Raw genomic sequence first — 19,133 nt, 5'->3', positions numbered from 1 at the left:
CCATTATTTGATCAGCATGTGAGCAAAGCTTGGTGTAAAATTCAGCAGCCGAAGTAGAACAGGCTCCAGCACTCTTTATATTTTCAATTAAGCATCGAAATTCATTAAACTGATTTTCTTCTTCATCGTGCTCCTCGGAAAATGAAAACTCTCCATCTACTGCTGGAAATATAATCTTGTCCTCTGCAAGACTGCAACGACAAACAAACATATCACCTCAGAAATAGACCCATGATATTCCAATCTCTGTCAAAACATAAAAAAAAATTAATGTTCACTCTAATGCAGAAACGTGCTGAAGCATGAGAAGAGCAAAAATGAACACCGACCCATATAACTTGAAAGTAAACACCCATCATCAGTTAGCAAACATTTTTAAGTGGCCAACTACATCAACTTTTGAAAGAACTCTAGTTATTTATCTCAATCAATCGCAGTATAGAATAGTCTCACAAAAGATAGCCAATACACAATAACAAAATAGAAATTATTATGTTTTCATTGTAAATAATAGGATGCAAGAAATACCTATGGAAGATGCACACTTCAGCAATATATTGTAAGCGTTCATCAAACGCAGATAAATCCGAAAAATCTCCAGATAGCTGAATCTTCCTAGCCTCATCGGCTATTTCTTTCATCTCCTTGTTGATTGACTTGTGCCAAAGCTTTATCTCATCAATTGGGTGCATCTGAGCATCGAAAGAATCAAACTTAGTAAGCTCTGGGTACTTTCTCTTCCCGACCTTGGACCCCTCACATGCGCACTGTGCTCTGCTTGCTTTGCAAGGAAGCATGCTGCTAGAAGAATCTAGACAGCACTGGAACATAGAATCTTCTATGCGACACGAAGCCACAGTATCACTTTTCCCTCCCAACCATGTGAAAATAACCTTCAAGAAGGAAAATATCAATTAACAAGCCAAAGTCTTTTCACTTAGAAAGTTGGATCTTAATTCAAAACTTACCTGCTGAAGGAGCTTCTCGCCGGGAACTATCTTCCTTAAGCATGTTTGCATCTCCTTGCTTTCCTCTATTGAAATGGACGAAGAAATCCATGGAAGGAACACAGCAAGCATATTCACAGGAATACTGCAGAGAAACCGCCAGACTATGTAAGCTTGCTCTTCATACTTGAATTTCTCAATAAGTAAGGGGAAGACCTGTCAGCGAGCCAAGAACAACAAAATTACTTAATAACGACCAATGCATAATGCTATAGTATTGGATCTGTGTTAACAGAAATGAACAGAGAACCTGCATCTGTGAAGAAGAGAAGGAAAACAATACCTGTTTCTGTTCTTTAGCCAAGTGCTGGCTAACAGAAGTCTGAAGTGCTCCAGTACTACGAGCCAACTCCCTGCGGTAACTTTCATCACTTTCCGTGGCAGTATTCAACAGCTCAAAGAGATGATCGAAAAGAGTGCTTTCCCCCTTGTGTTCAAGAGAATACGTCTGCGCTACATTCTTCACACGTATGTCAAGTGCTGAAAATATCACCTACATCCACAACACATTTGCAATTGTCAACAACTTTTCCTATCTCCATCAATACACATATATTGAAATAGATTCCCTATCTCCAAAGCACTCATAGAACCAAATTAAGATGATCAGCAAGAGACAAACAAAACTAATTGAGACTTCAAATTCCCCCAATTGGTAAAACGTCAAAATGTATTAAGAGTTCAAATTCCAAATAGAGACGGTTCCAAATTCTGAATTTAGCAGTGTACAGTATATGATGAGACACAATCATCTAGAAGAGAGCTAGGTTACGGGCATTACCTCGTCTTCGGCATTGCAGTGATGCTTATAGATCGATCTGAGGGACCGGTACCGTTCACGAAGCAGCCGGAGATCGACATGGTGACCAGTAGCAAACTCAAGCGCCAATCTATGAAGAGCTTCAAGCTCACTACACACAGCTTTATGAAAGAACAAAAAAATCAGGATCGGCGAAATCTCTTGGGTGTCTTCGGAGAAGGAATTCGCCACAGGGGACGGACGAGAAGAAGAAACAGAGCTCGTGAGGACCGTTGTTGAAGAAGACGCAACTCCTCCGCCGCCTCTCGCCGCCTCAAAATCTGGCAACGGCGTCGCCATTTTCCCTCCTCCCCTAGAAAGAGATTTATACTCCTCCGTGTTCGTTCGTTCGTTCAACAAGAAATCTCCACCACTTCTGCTCCTTCCTCCTTCAATTTTCAAATCTGAGCTCGTTTCACCATAGAAATGATCTGTTGTTTTTGTTGTGTGGTGGTGTTGTTCAACGGAGACGATGAGAAGGAGAAAAGAAGAAAAGAAAGGTCTCTCGAGAGCCTTGTCTGATATATCGATTTCGATTTTGCTTTTGCTTTCTTTTTTTTTTTTCTTTTTTATTAATGTTTATCTGGAAAATTATACTAATATTTTTTTGAAAAAAAAAACTGTTGTAAAAAATTTATTTCTATGAATGAATGAATGAAATAAAGGTGCTTGGGGATTGGGTGGGGGGTGTGTTTGCTATAATCTACATTGAGTCTCTATACTATAACGAAGGTTTTGTAGCACGTGGACATTCACATCGCCACGTCGGATGCTGATGCAACCAACCCAGGATGGCACATGACCGATTACATCTCGACACGTGCGAGCGTACATACGGACACATATGGTCCGCGAGACAAGGACGCTGGTTCTCGCTCGGAGTAAAAAGTGGCTTTACGACCAGGGGCAGAAACGTCATTTCCTTATGCTTACGTGGACTTCATTACGCTTTGATTATTATGTTTACGGGTTTAATATGTTTTTTTTGAGTTTGAGGTTGGCTTATTGAGCGAGCACTTTCGAAAGCAAAGATGAGTTTGGTTTTGAAGTTCTTATAAGTTATATAATTAAAGGACAGATTCGTGTTTTTATTCGAAACTTGTTTTTAAAATAATCAGGAATGACAGGGAGGAGAGATGATGATGCATTACCCATTCGTGGTCTAAAGGAGCCAGATAGCTATGTTTAACTATTGATTAAACTAATTTGCTTCATGGTTTTTGCTTTAACTAAATGCGATTATTGAGGTTGTTAGACTTGTTTGATTGTTTTGCATGTGCTCTTAGGTTTACTAGATTGAGTTATTAATTTTTTGTGTCATTACTAGGTACACTTATATATATTGCAACTAGCTAGTAAAAGAAAATTAAATTTGTATATGTTCATGATATTATGATAATACGTATGTAATGTTAAGAAGATAATATAAAGAAGATAAGAGACTTTAACCCCCCCGCCCCCCCAACAAAAAAAAATCTAAGTAAACGATCATGTCAAATCTATATATATGTTTAAAGAGAACGATTAATCAAGTAGAAAATGGTGGTTAATTTTGGTGAAATCAGAAAACAAAGAGGAAGTGGTGGTGAAGGGTAAAAGACACAAGATGGGACGTGTGGGAAGTGTGGCGACAATTGGGTAGCAACAAGTTTTACTCGCGCTCTCTTCTCCACAACACATTCCTTCAACCAAATCACAACACATTTATTCGTGGACCATTATTATAAGTTTTCATTATTCTTTTCCCCGATTTCACAACAACCTTCTTATTTTATTTAACTAAACCAAATTAAATTAATTCACCATTCTTGACTTCAAGGATGAAGAAACCGAGACTGGTCAACTTATGTAAGCAATTCAACATTGCTCCACGTTGTTTTTCTACGGCAACCTTTGCCCAATAGTAACGGATAAGAAAAAATAAACAATAGATCCATTGATAACACCAAGCTATATATAATATGAAAATAGACTAGTAACAATATATATATATATATATATATATATATATAATTTAAAATAATAATATAGCGATATGAGATAATGATATTAAATTGTTAAAACGTAATTTTATTGTTTCGTATTAATATTGTTTTTATGATTGATTATGATGAAGATTGTAATACCCCATTATACTCCTATAATTAAAAAAGTTACCATAAATAGTCTTTCAATTAAAAAAATGCTTTCCATAATAATACAAAAAATGATTTGTTGTATATTTTTTTTGATCCTGTTGTTACCTATAGTCGATCATAGATGGTGGGATTTTTATTTTTGATGTTTGTCCAATTAAAACGCAACGATAGAGGCATCTACAACTACGAACCACTAAGATCGTAGGGCGAAATGATTTTACTTATTTTTTTGGAACTAGCTAGGCTAAATGATTAGAAGGTATATCATTTAAAAGAGTAAATACCAATTAATTTATATAGTTTGATTGACTATTTCAATGATATATAGCTGGTTTTTGTTCCGAATTATGTGGAATTTTAAGTAATCGTGCAAGTGTATAATGCAATGGGTTGGCTTTTATGATCCATCACCTATCATTCTCTTTTCATTCATTTATCCTTTTTCCACCTTTTTCCTTTCTTTTTCGTTAAGGATAATGTCTATTTTTTTTTGTCTCGTCCTCTGAAATACATCCTCAAGACTTATCGCTTGTTATAATTAGCATCATATTTTAGTTTATCCGTTTAGTTTTAGTGTTTTACGGGAAGTTGTAATAACTAAGATCAGATATATCTAGTGTTTTTCCTAGAGCTTAATTAGTGCTTCGGATTGATTACAGGTCGACATAAAACATACTCTTTTACAGTATAAAATAAAACATTGCAACGTAAAATATGCTTTATGTAACAACTATATAAAAAAGGAAAAAAAATCTGAGTTATAAAGAAATTAGTTTTGCTTAATTTGTTTACCTAAAGAAATTACAAAGATATTATTTACTTAATTTGTTTTTCTTTAATTGTCATTTACCTAATTTATTTCACAATATTTTTGTTTTACCACATTCCTTCAATTTTAAAAGCTTACTGCATCACAAATTAGACATGTCACATGCATGTATGTGTTTTCAAAGAAAAATGTCATGCGATTTGATTATTTGGTAATAAGCTATTCTATGATTAATTTATATCGTGGTTTATAAATTACGGTTTATGTGCATATGTGATGTGATTGGTACATCTTTAACATCAATCCCGACCAACACCTTCATCATTCATGAGTGTCGTGTTCTTAGTCGGATAAATACAAAGTCGTGTCCTCTGAAATATCTCTTTGTTTGTTCCTTCCCCTTTAAAATAAACACACAATATCCCACACACACAACATACTGGGCAAATAGTTTTCAATACTCAGATTGCACTAACAAAGATAAGACATTTCATCTCATGTGGAGATCAGTGCATCACGCATTACCAGTAATGCACAACCCACATAAAAAAAATATAATTCACTGCTCATGTAACTTATCTAAAATACCTTTTTTACTATAATAATAATAAAATAGATTAGATTGATACAGATTAAGTTGTCCAGCAAATATTTGAGATATATACTCCATTTGCTTAAATTTGGCAGATCTTACTTCAATCAAAACATTTATAAAGTCAAAGTGGAAGCTATTGAAAGCCACCATTACAAAAATTAATGGAACTTAATATTCCATCCGTTTCATAATATAGAATGTTTTAGATTTTTTTTTTTAATAATATAGCATGTTTTCAAGTTTCTATGCAACTTTTAGATTAATTTAATTTTTTTGTATTATGCAGTATTGTTTCTGATTGGTTAAAATTATTAAAGTAAACACTTCTTAATTTACGTGTTTTTAGTTAAAATATTCTATATTTTTGTTAAAACATCCTACGCAATTAAAAAAAATAGTAAACCGTACCCTTTTCCCAAAAAAAAAAATCCCCGATTAAAACAACAAAGTAACATGATATACACTATTTTGTAGTTTGTACCATTAATGTGAGAGTGCATATATTCTGCCATTATAAAATCTTTATTATAATCAAATATGAAGCTTACAAACAATAACTAATTGGCGTGTCCTGATTTTTTTAATACTTTCATGAAAATTTAGACTTCACAGTTCAAGACTTTACATTACTACTAATTTTATACTTTGTGCCATGCAACTAATTAAATTAGAAATATTTATTTTTATTATTTATATGATCAACAAATGCATGGTAATAGTTGATCATCGTACCAACTTCATAACACTACCAACGTCCATGTCTAGTTCCAATGTACCAATGTGTCCGTCTTGTATATAAAAAGAACACAAACGTTGAAAAAACCCCCGCAGATTCCATGTTTTCAGCGTATTGGAATAACTATGTTGCCAAACTAGTAATACGTAAACTATATATTAGAAACGTTCCATGCCGTATTTTCAAACTGGAATCTCTATGTGTTTATTAGTAATTTAGTACTATGTTATGAAGTATGTCAACTGTTTATATTTAGTATGTCCGTACTTATAAAAATATTAGATGCGTAAACAGTTAGCTCTCTTTTGATTAGGAAATAAAGATTTTTATCTTTTTTCTCTCAACCCGCACTTCGACTTCGACTTCAACTTTATTTTTATATCCTTGTGAAAACGACAAAACCTAAATAGGTCCACGAAAGCGAGAGCGTCCATCAATTCTTTACGTTAATTCATGAATAATTGTGATTACTTTTCCTTTATTTAGCTAAACATAAGTTATCTTAATTTTCAGAAAAGATTATGAGAAAGATTAAGCATGTGGCATGACTTTTGGGTCTACGTTTAAGAATATACTTAGTGTAAAAATATTTTTTTGGGTAAAAAGTTAGAAAGGGTGGTAGTTAAGAAATATTCGGAAGTTTTGGATATGTATAGATCCAGCATGGTGTGTTAGTTAGGTCGAACTATTCCGATATTTTAAGTTTTGATATATGAACTCTTAACAATAGAAAACAAAGTTGATGTTTAAGTTTATATTATCAAATGTCAAACATGTAATATTATATAGCTGCATATAGATATAGTTAGATTACTTAGGATCGTGTCTTCTTTATGTTTGATGAGGTATTGGTTTTTCTTTATCAAAAGAAATGAGGTATTTGTTTTTTCCTCCTGATGAGGTATTGGTTAATTAGGAGCTGACGTTCAAATATAAAGTTTAAAAGTTTTAATTTTTGAAGTATTGTTTAGACTAAGTTGTAAAAATATCTGTTATTTTCTATTTCCTTTCCAATTTCAAAGCCTACTAAACTTGTTTATTTCCATTATGAGTTTAAGCATACAAATCACTTTTATTTTATTTTAACAAGCCTAAATTATTTTTTTGATGATTTAATATTTAAATTGTAATCACAATTTTTCTTTTTTGATTACAAAAAAAATGAAGCTTGATCTTTTAAAGATACAAGTATACGAATATAACAAAAAAAATGTACTGACTTTGTTGAGTACTTCGCTAAAGTATTTGGATTGGAAATTGAAGATGAACCTGTAAAAAAGGAAGTAAAATCTCAAGTTGATGAAGATATTGAAAATATTGGTGCAGTTGAGTTGAAATGATAAAATTTTAATTTGACAATTTTACACTAAGGTGCGGTGAGCCTATTTTCAGTTAAAAATCATTGGTATAAGTTTCCTTACTCAATGCAGTCTACTTTTCAAGAATATATAAGAGTGTTTATGTACTTTGATTATGTAATGCCATAATAAGATTACTTTGATTATGATTATGTTGCCTTATTATCATACTATTATTGTAAACTAGATTTTCTCTCTATCAACCCCTTAAATCAAATTTGCTAGATTTTCCATAATTATTGGAGTTTTTTTTATACTCGCATATTTGCTTTTGTTTTTGTTTAAAACTATTGGCTTACAAAATATGATCATCCATTTAAGTTTCCTATTTAATGTCAAATATCGAACATATTCTTAATATTATATTTACCCATATTGAAAAATAGTATGAAACTTAAGATATGTGCCATAGTGACACATATAATATTGTGTGTTGTCAAAGAACATAGAGAGTTGTTTATATAGAAATTTCTACATATATTGACTGAAAATAATTTGGTTAGCCCTCTTTGCAAGGCCTCTCAACAAAAGTGAAATTTCTGTCTTTTTGTAAGTCTTCATGGAGTTTTATGGTTTAGATCCTGTGGGGGCAGTTCTGAAATTTTTTAAAAATAGAAGAAGTCTCCTCAAAAATCTAAATTTCATTTGCCACAACACTTCTCTTGCCAAAGACTCAGTAAGCTTCTATGTTATCAAGTTTTAGGCCCCCAACTTGTGTGTAATTTGGTTTACAAACTTATCTATAAACTATAGCGAAGAGGTTGAAGCCTTCTTAGAAAATATTTAGCATTAATGGGTATCATTTAGTATTCTGATCTAACCTAACAAATCGTAATGTTTATTGGACTTATTATTCTTAAGGCCCATTTGTTTCCCACAAAAGCCCAAACAATATTTCACGTTCCTCCACCTCCTCTGTTCCGTTCGACTCTCATCAGAATCCGAGACTGATCACCGGCATGAAAAACCCACGACTCTGATCTCCGATTTCGCTCCTCAAAGACTATGTAGATCATATAAATTCAACACTTAGTTGTCTAACCTCCCCGTATTCATTCTCATTTCCTATCAAATGGCGTCTTCAAATTCGCTCATGGACAGCTTGTTCCAACGAAGCCTCGAGGATCTCATCAAAGGTATACGTCTCCAGCTACACGGAGAATCCTCATTCATATCTAAATCCCTAGACGAAATCCGCCGCGAGATCAAATCGACGGATCTCTCCACGAAATCCATCGCGTTACAGAAACTATCCTACCTCGCCGCACTCCACGGCGTCGATATGTCTTGGGCAGCGTTTCACGCCGTCGAGGTCGTGTCCTCGTCTCGCTTCGAGGATAAGAGGATCGGTTACCACGCCATTGCTCAGTCGTTTAACGATCAGACGCCGGTTCTGCTTCTAATCACAAACCAGCTCCGGAAGGATTTGAATAGTTCGAATGAGTACGAGGTGAGTCTTGCTTTGGAGTGTTTGTCTAGGATTGGAACTGATGATCTAGCTAGGGATTTAACTTCTGAGGTTTTTACGCTCTTGGGGAGTAGTAAGGCTTTTGTTAAGAAGAAAGCTATAGGTGTGGTTTTGAGGGTTTTTGATAAGTACCCTGATGCTGTTAAGGTGTGTTTCAAGCGTCTTGTTGAGAATCTGGAGAGCTCTGATCCGCATATTCTGTCAGCTGTGGTTGGAGTGTTCTGTGAACTCACCACAAAAGATCCAAGATCTTATCTTCCTTTAGCTCCTGAGTTTTACAAGATTCTGGTAGATTCGAGGAACAACTGGGTTCTGATTAAGGTTCTTAAGGTATTTGCTAAGCTTGCTTCGATTGAGCCTAGGTTGGCTAAGAAAGTGGCTGATCCTATCTGTGAACATATGAGGAGGAATGTGGGTAAGTCTTTGCTGTTTGAGTGTATTAGAACAGTAGTGAGTAGCTTGAGTGATCAGGAAACAGCGTTGAAACTTGCGGTTGCAAGGATTAGGGATTTTCTTGTGGACGATGATCCGAATCTCAGGTATCTTGGTCTTCATGCCTTGTCGATTGTTGCTCCGAAGCATTTATGGGCAGTTTTGGAGAATAGAGAAGCCATCGTCAAGGCTCTGAGCGATGAGGATCCAAATGTTAAACTTGAGGCTTTGCATCTTTTAATGGCAATGGTGAATGAAGATAATGTGTCTGAGATTTCTCGAATTCTTATGAATTATGCTCTTAAGTCTGATCTTTTGTTCTGCAACGAGGTTATAGCTTCTGTTCTACTGGCATGCTCCCGGAACTCATATGAGATCATAGTTGACTTTGATTGGTATGTGTCTCTTCTAGGTGAGATGGCTAGAATCCCACATTGTCAAAGAGGGCAAGAAATTGGGCATCAGTTGATTGATATTGGTATGAGGGTCAAAGATGCTAGACGGGAGCTAGTTCGAATTTCTCGAGCACTGCTTATTGATCCTGCATTGCTTGGTAATCAGTTCTTGCACCCTATTTTGTCCGCTGCAGCTTGGGCTTCAGGGGAATATGTCGAGTTCTCTAAGACTTCTTATGACATTGCAGAGGCGCTTCTGCAACCACGTACGTCACTCTTACCGCCTTCAATTAGAGCAATCTACATACATTCCACTTTCAAAGTTCTCGTCTTCAGTCTCAAGGCGTACTTCTCAGCCCAGGATTCCACGTCCTCGCCCTTGGTTGAGGAGTCTACTAACTATGTTTCTTCATTGGTGAATGCTTTCACATATGAATCTATATCGAGTCTGGTGGATATGATTGAGCTTGGGCTGTGTTCGCTATCTGGGACCCTGGATGTTGAAGTGCAGGAGAGAGCTAAGAACGTTCTAGGATTCACCGGTATGATAAAGCACAAAATAATCGAGAAAGTAACATCCCCAGAGAGTGTAATAGAGGCTTCTAGAGCTGTAGCATTCATGGAAGATGTCTTCTCAGAGGAGCTTGGCCCTGTTTCTTCAACTGCACAGGAAAAAGTTCCCTTGCCGGATGGGTTAGAGCTGAATGAGAATCTTGAAGATCTGCAAGAGATTTGCGGAGAATTTCTCAAACCAGTTGTGGACTCAAATTCAAATTCGTTCTCATCCTCAGAAAAAATTAGCTTCTCTGTTGCTAAACTTAGAATCAGTGATCAACTAGAAGCCTCATCATCATCTTCATCCCATCCGCCTGAATCTGCATCCTTACTTGCGGAACACAGAAAACGTCATGGCTTGTACTACCTTTCCTCTCAGAAGAGCGACGACCACGATGATAGCAATGGCAACAACAACAACACGCTGAACGAATACCCACCAGCGAATGAGATATTAGCGGACTCATTTAACCCCAAGAAGAAGATGAACCAATCGAAACCGAGACCTGTAGTGGTGAAACTGGACGAAGGAGATGACATAAAGATGAAGCCAGACGGTAGTAGTAATCATGAACCTCTGTCTCGTGCGATCCAGACAGCTCTAATGGGGAAAGGGAAGGAGAAGGAAAGAGAAAAAGACAACCCCGAGAGAAGTCTTGATTCAGGGACCAAAGAACAGAGCTTGAGAAAAGACAAGAAGACGAAGAAAAAAAATGGAGAGAAAAGTAGTAAGCATAGATCACGACGACGATCTGACAAAGATGCAAGTGCAGCAAAACCAGTCGATATCGTAGATTTTCTCTTGTGAGTACTACTAACTAGTTGGAGTTTGTGTCTCAGACCAGACAGGTTGGTGTGTTCTTGTACAGTGATTTTCATGTACCCATAATTGATTCTTTTGTGTTTATGAAATATATTACTCCATCTTATTATCACGCCAACATATATCAACAACAACCAGAATAAGATAGCAAAAATTGAAAATAAGATGCATACAAAGCATCACCACACATTGTTATTCGTAAGAGTACAACTTACTCAACTCTACTACTTAGTGATCATAAATAACATCTTTAAACACACACACCAAAAGTAAAATTCATACCATATATATATAGAATGACCATAAAACATCAAACGCTTCTTTGATTATTCAACACCTCGGGATGGCGAGTCTGCAACTTTTAGAGACTTTACGAGCGTTGGGAGTGCTTACGAAGCGACGGAGGCTAGGGTTTCTCATGTAACTACATAGGCATGGCTTCTGCTCTTTGAGCTTAGCACAGCACAACGCCGATGGTGGAGAAGACGACGTTATTGCCGCTGCACATGGGCTTAGTTGCATAGGCGAGCATGTCACGGCTTCAGCCGCGGGGAGTAGAACCACTAGGAGGACCGCCGCGAGGACCAAAACGGAAACCCATGTGGCCTTCATCATCACCATTTTTGTTTGTATTTTGAGTTGATAGAAGTGTGTTTTGGTGTGTTTGTGGTTTTTGTGTGTGTAATCTCTTCCTATTTATATAGTGGGAAAGTGAAACGCTTTTTCTTATTTTATTCTAGTACTTTACTAGTAATTTCTATATTTTTATAAAGAAGTACATACGTATATGGTTTACAATTACAAATATATTTCAAACTATTATGCACTTGCTTATAGTGCGGCCTCTTATTTGTTTCTTTTATTTAGATTTTGTATAAAATTTAATTTAGCATTGAAAGAATCCAATAGGTTGGTGGAATATCTAAAGAGTATCAATGCGGGGTTTCTCATCGTAGACTATGTTATATCTACCCACCAGACCAGACTATGGATGCAACTTAATTTAAAATTTTTAATTAGATAGTAGAGCAGTTCGTGGTGATTTTATTGTGTTGTAGATGCTGCAATGGGTCTAATTTTTTGAGTAATAGTTTTTTACAAATGATGTTATCATGTCATCCAGATTTAAACGGGCTGGAATACGATTTGTAAATATCATCACTGTTGAGCTAATATATATTTTGAATATTGCTTAGAAATAATAAAAATAAAATAGTAAAAATATAAACATTTGTGGACAAGAACCCTCGTGACTTTGACTTGAGGAACGTTATTTAATCAACATTAATAGATAAATGGGGGAAAGTATTCGAATAATGAGAGTACTATTTTCTTAACTATATTCATTTGTTTTTAGTGTTTTTTCTTCTCGTCAACGTTTTTTTGTCTTTTATTCATTGTATTGGTGCTAACCTTGCTCCCTNTTTTTTTTTTTTTTTTTTTTTTTTGAGTCGAACTAGCACCACAAATTGAGATTAAAAAGTTTAGAAAACTATAAATCAACACTCAATGTTATGGACGATATTTTATCTCTAACTTCACTCTATTTGTGGACCAAAAAATAACTAACTAATTGATAAGACTGAATATTTTGAATATTTTCACTAAAATAAAGCACAACAAGTAAGATATATTCATCAATGAATATATATTTTTAATATGGGTTTATAGGAAAAGGAATTTAACAAAAGGAAAAAAAAAAAGAAAAGAAGGTAGGGTCGAAGTGGATGACTTAGGAGGCGAAGAGGACTTTTCGGTGATGGTACTTGTGTCGTCCCAATATTTGTTGCCGTCTCCTTTTAACGTCCTGATGATGGAGAAATATGCATATGGAAATGTCTAAACCTAAAAGTAAAACAACATAACAATCAATTACTAGTAATTTATATACAAAATGATGATTTTGAGATGAAGCGTGCGTTTGGGGATACGTGTGAATAATCATTGCCACAATCACTCATTGAACATTCTTTTTTTTTCTTTTTCTTTTGGCACAGTTATAGTAATTTTAATGAACAGATCATATTCTTTTTGGTGTAACATTTATATGGAAATATTAGCTATTGTATTTCCTGTGGTAACAAGATTTTGCAAAATGGCATTCATAACAATTCATAAAAGCTACAAACAGAAGATAAATAGCTAAACGACCAAGAAGAGTACATCCCATATTCCCATGTAAAACGATTGTTCACAAAAAAAATTGCAAAACTGTTGGAATACAACAACTCAACCCATGTTTATTTATGTGTGTGGTGCGATTAGATTTGTCTTTGGATGAAATAATACTATAATGTAAAATACAAACGAACAATCAGATATATCCTTGATCATGAATGGAATTAATTTATAAATTTTATATTTACATTTGTTTGGTACTAGTAATATATAAGAATGGCAATAAAAAGAAATTATGCATGTAAGTAATATGTAACTAGATATATATTAGATTCATTTATCATAACCCAATTAAGACCACTTGTGGAAACATAAAACTAAAAGAAGAACATGGAATGTTTGGTGTGTAGCTCACTTAAAATATGTTCACACGTTGGTTGGTTGTTGTTGTTGAAGCTCATACAAACATGTGTCTTCGACTTTGAGGTTTGAAGTATGAAAAGATCACCACAGAGAAACAAGACTAAAAAAATAGTATTGATCGAGTAAGAAGAGACGGTGGGTCCAAAACATCGATCGTGATAGCTTTAAGATCCTCACGCCTAGTGAGTAATTTCCGTTTGTTATTATTGCTCTCCTTAGAGGTAAAATATATATTTATATAAATGTTTTTATAGTTCTAGCGTTATGAAATATGTCATGTAATATATACATACATAAGGAGTAAATCAGTAAAGTATAGAATTAGGCAGAAACATAAGTGTTATTTTTTCCGTTGACTTTTAGAAGAAAAAAAAATTGTGGTTTTTAGTTGTTGGTTTGTAGAAACTTGAAAGAATGCAGAAAAGAAGGAGAATCACGTTTGTTAGAAAAAATTATTTTGTTGATTGCTGACCTTTTTAAAAATAATCTATATAATAATAACAAACCGAATAAATGCGACCAACAGTTATGTTTTTTTAATAGTACATTTTGGATATTTTCTGAAAAGTCGTGATAGATCATTAAAACGGTTATTTATGAAAAGTTACAACTGTTCACTGTAAAGTTGTGTTGATTGAAACATTCGTATCTTTTGAAATCTATATATATTTGTCTGTTTGAACTGTTTATTCATTTTTCTTAATTATTTTCTAGCATTCATTCTTTTAAAAATCAAGAAATTTCTCTAATTATTGATTTAACAAAAGATTTTTGGAATGATGAATCTATCTCGAATAAATGCCACCAAAAGTTGTGTTTTTTCAATCGTACTTTTTGGATAATTTTCCAAAAAAATATGTAAAAAATTTAAATTGTGTGTTTTACACAAAGTTGCGATTGTTCATTGTAACGATTTTTTTGTAAAGTTGCAACTGTTCATTGTAAAGTTGTGTCTATTCGAATATTCTTATCTTTTGAAATCTATATATATTTGTCTGTTTGAATTTTTTTTTCATTTTTTTGTCATGACACCAAATAATATAAAATTTCAATCTTAACGGTTTTTACATCTCTAGCATTCATTCTTTTAAAAGTAAAAATATTCCTCCAATTCTTGTTTTAACAAAAGATTTTTGGAATGATGAATCTAATTTACAACTTTTAGTTAATTTCATATGTAGAGTCTTTTTCCAATAGTTAGATGGATTATATAATGAGCTTTTGGATTTGACTTTTGAATATAGTAATAAAGATGTCTTCTATTTAAAGCAGTTTATATGAGTTTGTAGGTATAATCAAGTGCAGACATAACAGTTGCGATTTTCTTAATATATTTTCGTAAAAAAATGTTTTTATTCGTTTTTTTTAATTCAAACGGCTGTATCTGTTCATTGTAGAGTTGTGTCTTTTCACTATATTTTATTTATATTTTTTCATCACAACTTTTCGTTCTAATTGGTGTGTCTATGTAAATAGTCATGCTTTTTTAACTCTCTTTATATTTGTCTCTTCATCACTAACTAACAAGTTCGTTGAAACAAATTTTTCATTTTATGTTGAGTCTATAATCTAACTAAAATTTTAGAAATGATTATAGCAATAGAGAAAATTTATACAACTTAATATTGAATTTATAGTTGTGTCTATTTATCTTAACTTTCCGTTAATTTTTTTTTAATATTTAAAAATAATAATAACAATCTGAATAAATGAGAATAACAGTTGCAACTTTTCGCAGTACTTTATTGTAAAAAAATTGGTTTTATTTGTTTTTTAAAAAAAACTCAAACAGTTGTATTTGTTTATTGTAGAGTTGTGTTTTTCACTATATTTTATTCATATTTTTTCATCACAACTTTTCGTCATAATAGGTGTGTCTATTTAAATCGTCATATCTTTTGAACTCTCTATATATTTGTCTCTTCGTCAATAACTAACAAATCATTGTTTGTTGAAACAAATTTTTCATTTTATGTTATATCTAAATAATTTGAATTATTTTTTTTTATATCTAGTATTCAATGTTATTCTATCATCTAACTAAAATTTTAGAAATGATTATAGTAATATAGAAATTTAATAAAACTTAATATAGAATTTACAGTTGCGTCTATTTATCGTAAATTTTTGTTAAAAACTATTTTAATATTTAAAATTTATTTTATTTTGTTCTTAAGAGTTGTTAATTTTAATTTTAGTTTTCCGTTGATACTGTTTCACTCATTATTAAATATAATTTTAATTATAGTTATTTAATAGAAAATTACATTACTCATTATAACCATTAGTTCAATATTTTTAGTAAGAATCACTTTGTCATAATGAATTTTTTAATTGTACCTCTTTACCATAATTCTTCATAAAAATATCTTATATTTATAATACTTTAAACAATATGTTTTGCAAAGTCACGTCTATTCAACATAATATTTTTTGTTATAAGTTTTCATTTTGATGATTGTGATTTTATTAACAGTTTATGGATTCAAACTATTCTATTACATTCAAATAATTTCGTAATGTATAATTTTAAATTTTAAATTTTAATTATTTGTTTTTCTAAAATACTTCCTGCGCCGGGGTCTGAGTCCTAGCTTAAATAATTTTAAACAAAATTATTGTATAGTAATCCTGTGGCTATTGACAATTTTAATATAATTATTAAAACAAAATAGATAGTCCAGTTATTTAATTGGAACTTTAACAGAAATCTACATCTATTAAGATTTTCACGCCGCACCCGTCACACCATTCACTCAGTCACTCACCACCACTACACCTACCAATTTTGACAAAAAAAAAAAAACACTCTGCTAGTGAAAAAACCAATGAAGAAATTTCAACAGCCGCAGGTTAAACATTTTTGCCCACATCGAAACAGAAACAACTTATTGTGATTTACAAGCTCTGTGAATTCGTTTTGTGTGTATATCAGTATATGTATGTGTTTCAGACACAACTCAATGAGATGAATCATCATCCTACATATATTTGGTAGTCTTGGGGGCAAAAGTTACAAAGCTTGTAGATTACAAAAGTTACAATGCTCCTACATACAGCCATTCTAACACAAACAACAAAATTCAGGACCAATGTCTAATTGCCGCATCAAACCCAAAAAGCCATCATTAAACTTGAGATCGACATACTATGAGATAAAGATAAGGGGCCTAAGTAGACTGAAGGAAATTTACTAAGCAAGATCATTCCACTGAAGATATCCTCCGTGACCGCCTTCATCTGTAAACTCGTAGACAGCACCCGACGCTGCCAACAAAACCACCAGTATTAGACTTAGTTCACGCTCATGTTTGAACAATGAAAGATGCAAGATGGAGCTACGAGTCAGGCATCTTTTTAACCGGGAAATATGCAAAATGAAGAAAACAGAGACTATTACCTCTGTAGCCACCTTGAACAGGATCATCAGCCAAAAGAAGTGGAGTGTCTAAATCGATGAATCTGTAAATTACATCTTCACTTGTTAGATTTATGATGGTGATGGTTACATTAGCAAGAAATGTGGTGTTTACATATTAAATATACCTGAAATTCCCAATGCCTGCAGCAAGGTGACCAGAGAACCCCATAGCTAGTCTTGTCTCAACCATTCCCCCTATCATAAGCTCAATTCCAGATGATCTAGCCAATTCAATTACCTCAAGGGCCTCGAGTATTCCGGTTTTGGCGAGTTTGATGTTAACAACATCTACGATACCACCTTCTATGATTTTCTTGAGATCAGTCAAGTCCCTGCAACTCTCATCTGCTGCAACAGAGACTCCGAATCTGTTCTTTGCAGTTCGAGTCACGTGACTGAGACCTTTCCAATTGTCTCTGTGGACAGGTTGTTCAAATAGAACCGGTGTAACCTTCATTTCTGGGCCAAAAAATCACAACACTTTAGGTTGTTTTTTCCGAGAAAGGTCCGCTAACAATATCCTTTTAAAAACCTCTAGCGTTCAAGGCCTAAAAGAGAAGATCCACAAATGATTCATAAAACCTGTTTTTTACCATGAAGCTTCTCGAGAACTTCAACAGCTTCCTCTGTTTGATAACCCTCATTGGCATCCAAAATAAAGGAACAAGTAGGGTGGACAGCACGTATAGCCTGGAGAACTTCTATATCAGCCTCAAGATTCTTCCCCACCTTGAGCTTCAATGTTTCAAAACCTTGTTTCCTATACTTAAGAGCCAAAATCGAAGCTTCCGCAGGAGAAACAATCGGAATCTGAGCATAGACCAACACAAACACCATTTAGACCCACATCTATGAAAACACACACAAACCTTCATACTCAAGAAGTTCCCAAGCAATATTAACATTCTACAAACAACTCAAAATTCCATCTTCAAAACTTATAAGTGCAATGTTAATACATATAATCTAAGTAAGACAGAACCACACAGAAAATTAAAAAAAGGAATTGTACCAGCAAATGAGCTAAGAGGTAAGAACCGAACTGTTATGTCGGTGGTAATACTACTTGAAGCTCCACCAAATAGTTTCCACAAAGGCACTCCTACACTCTTAGCTGCTGCATCAATCACAGCCATCTCCACCCCACCTCTTACCTAAACCAATTTAAGAACTTTTCTTATTTCACAATTAAAAATTCAAGGTTTTTTAGGAATGCTTAAATCATAATTTTTACACAGATGTGTGATTGAGCTTACAGAGGCGAATTGATGACCAGGGAGTAATCTCCCAATCTCAAGAAGAACACCACCAAGTCTCATCTCCGGTAACTCCCTCAGAAACTCACAAGCTTCCCGCGCTTTTACCATCGCCGTTATCTGATCCTCCGCCGTAACCGACGGCAAAATCGGAGCTTCTCCCCAGCCGACATACCCATCTCCAATCTCGACCCGAATCGCAACGTTACTGACTGAATCAAGCCGTGAGGAAGCGATCGTAAAAGGTGAGATCAGAGGAACGTTCAGCTCTCGGTTCTCTGCTTTACGCACCCTTACCGTGAAATTCTCCGTCAGGGTTTTGAATCCATACGCCGCCGACATAACAAGGATCGGTGATCTCGGCGAATTTTGGAATTTGAGGTTTGAAGTTGAATTGATGAGTGAAGAAGACGACACTATCGAATACATTTTGCTTTTTTAGGACTTTAGAACTAATTTAGGGTTTATATAGTCTCACTTTTAAATTTCTTATAAATTTAATTATCAAAATAATTTTATTAATTTTCTTCGTCCACCAAAATCTACTGAATTACTTTATCTAAGTAAAAATTTTAGCATTTCACCAATTAAAAAAATGTAATTTTTTTATCAAGTAAAAGACAAATGTGAAATATTTTAAAATTTCATCTATTTTTGTAAAGTGTTTTTTTAAATTACACACCAAAAGTACCATGGGGAAAAAGAAGAAAGTTACTATAATAACATATGCAAGAAGCCAAGAATAGATGATAACATAACGTGAGGGAGGGGTTTGAATTGTTTAATTAGAGACATGACATGAAGATGAAGAAATAAAAATGGGAGAAGGAAGAAGGGCAA

At 33.9% G+C, this 19,133-nt stretch overlaps 4 protein-coding genes across 4 annotated transcripts in view; 1 reads left to right on the top strand and 3 right to left on the bottom strand.

Moving 5' to 3' along the window:
* LOC104746197 overlaps positions 1 to 2,360 on the bottom strand; it is a 7,621-nt gene extending 5,261 nt beyond the window's left edge. The window contains exons 1-5 of the mRNA XM_010467616.2: positions 1,789 to 2,360; positions 1,291 to 1,500; positions 969 to 1,163; positions 529 to 893; positions 1 to 191 (exon numbers count right to left, since the gene is read on the bottom strand). The exon at positions 1 to 191 is cut by the window's left edge and continues 30 nt beyond it. Of these exons, the coding sequence (XP_010465918.1) occupies positions 1 to 191; positions 529 to 893; positions 969 to 1,163; positions 1,291 to 1,500; positions 1,789 to 2,106 (1,279 nt within the window). The 5' untranslated portion in view covers positions 2,107 to 2,360. The remainder of the gene's footprint in view (positions 192 to 528; positions 894 to 968; positions 1,164 to 1,290; positions 1,501 to 1,788) is intronic.
* Positions 8,278 to 11,179, top strand: LOC104746195 (AP-3 complex subunit delta-like). Its single transcript, XM_010467614.2, has one exon. The coding sequence runs from the start codon at positions 8,475 to 8,477 to the stop codon at positions 11,058 to 11,060; it is 2,586 nt and encodes an 861-aa protein (XP_010465916.1). The 5' UTR covers positions 8,278 to 8,474; the 3' UTR covers positions 11,061 to 11,179.
* Positions 11,230 to 11,758, bottom strand: LOC109129029 (non-specific lipid-transfer protein 2-like). Its single transcript, XM_019236476.1, has one exon. It carries the CDS (start codon positions 11,694 to 11,696, stop codon positions 11,406 to 11,408), a length of 291 nt encoding a protein of 96 aa, XP_019092021.1. The 5' UTR covers positions 11,697 to 11,758; the 3' UTR covers positions 11,230 to 11,405.
* On the bottom strand, positions 16,493 to 18,727 carry LOC104746194 (L-Ala-D/L-amino acid epimerase-like). The gene is made up of 6 exons (XM_010467613.2): positions 18,294 to 18,727; positions 18,081 to 18,191; positions 17,631 to 17,847; positions 17,163 to 17,496; positions 17,017 to 17,078; positions 16,493 to 16,883 (listed from the first exon to the last, which is right to left on the bottom strand). The coding sequence occupies exons 1-6, from the start codon at positions 18,720 to 18,722 to the stop codon at positions 16,810 to 16,812; spliced, it is 1,227 nt and encodes a 408-aa protein (XP_010465915.1). The 5' UTR covers positions 18,723 to 18,727; the 3' UTR covers positions 16,493 to 16,809.

Source organism: Camelina sativa, chromosome 15 (assembly GCF_000633955.1).
Source record: "Camelina sativa cultivar DH55 chromosome 15, Cs, whole genome shotgun sequence".
In the NCBI taxonomy this organism is placed as follows: domain Eukaryota; kingdom Viridiplantae; phylum Streptophyta; class Magnoliopsida; order Brassicales; family Brassicaceae; genus Camelina; species Camelina sativa.
This window is presented reverse-complemented; position numbering and strand designations above follow the sequence as displayed.

What these genes read in the sequence shown, in the direction of transcription:
- LOC104746195 (XM_010467614.2), top strand. Translation starts at nt 8,475, where the DNA reads ATGGCGTCTTCAAATTCGCTCATGGACAGCTTGTTCCAACGAAGCCTC.
- LOC109129029 (XM_019236476.1), bottom strand. Translation starts at nt 11,696, where the DNA reads ATGGTGATGATGAAGGCCACATGGGTTTCCGTTTTGGTCCTCGCGGCG.
- LOC104746194 (XM_010467613.2), bottom strand. Translation starts at nt 18,722, where the DNA reads ATGTATTCGATAGTGTCGTCTTCTTCACTCATCAATTCAACTTCAAAC. An exon ending in CTGGTCATCAATTCGCCTCT is followed by an intron (nt 18,192 to 18,293) that starts GTAAGCTCAATC and finishes AAATTGGTTTAG; the next exon opens with GTAAGAGGTGGGGTGGAGAT. An exon ending in TGTTCAAGGTGGCTACAGAG is followed by an intron (nt 16,884 to 17,016) that starts GTAATAGTCTCT and finishes TTTTGTTGGCAG; the next exon opens with CGTCGGGTGCTGTCTACGAG.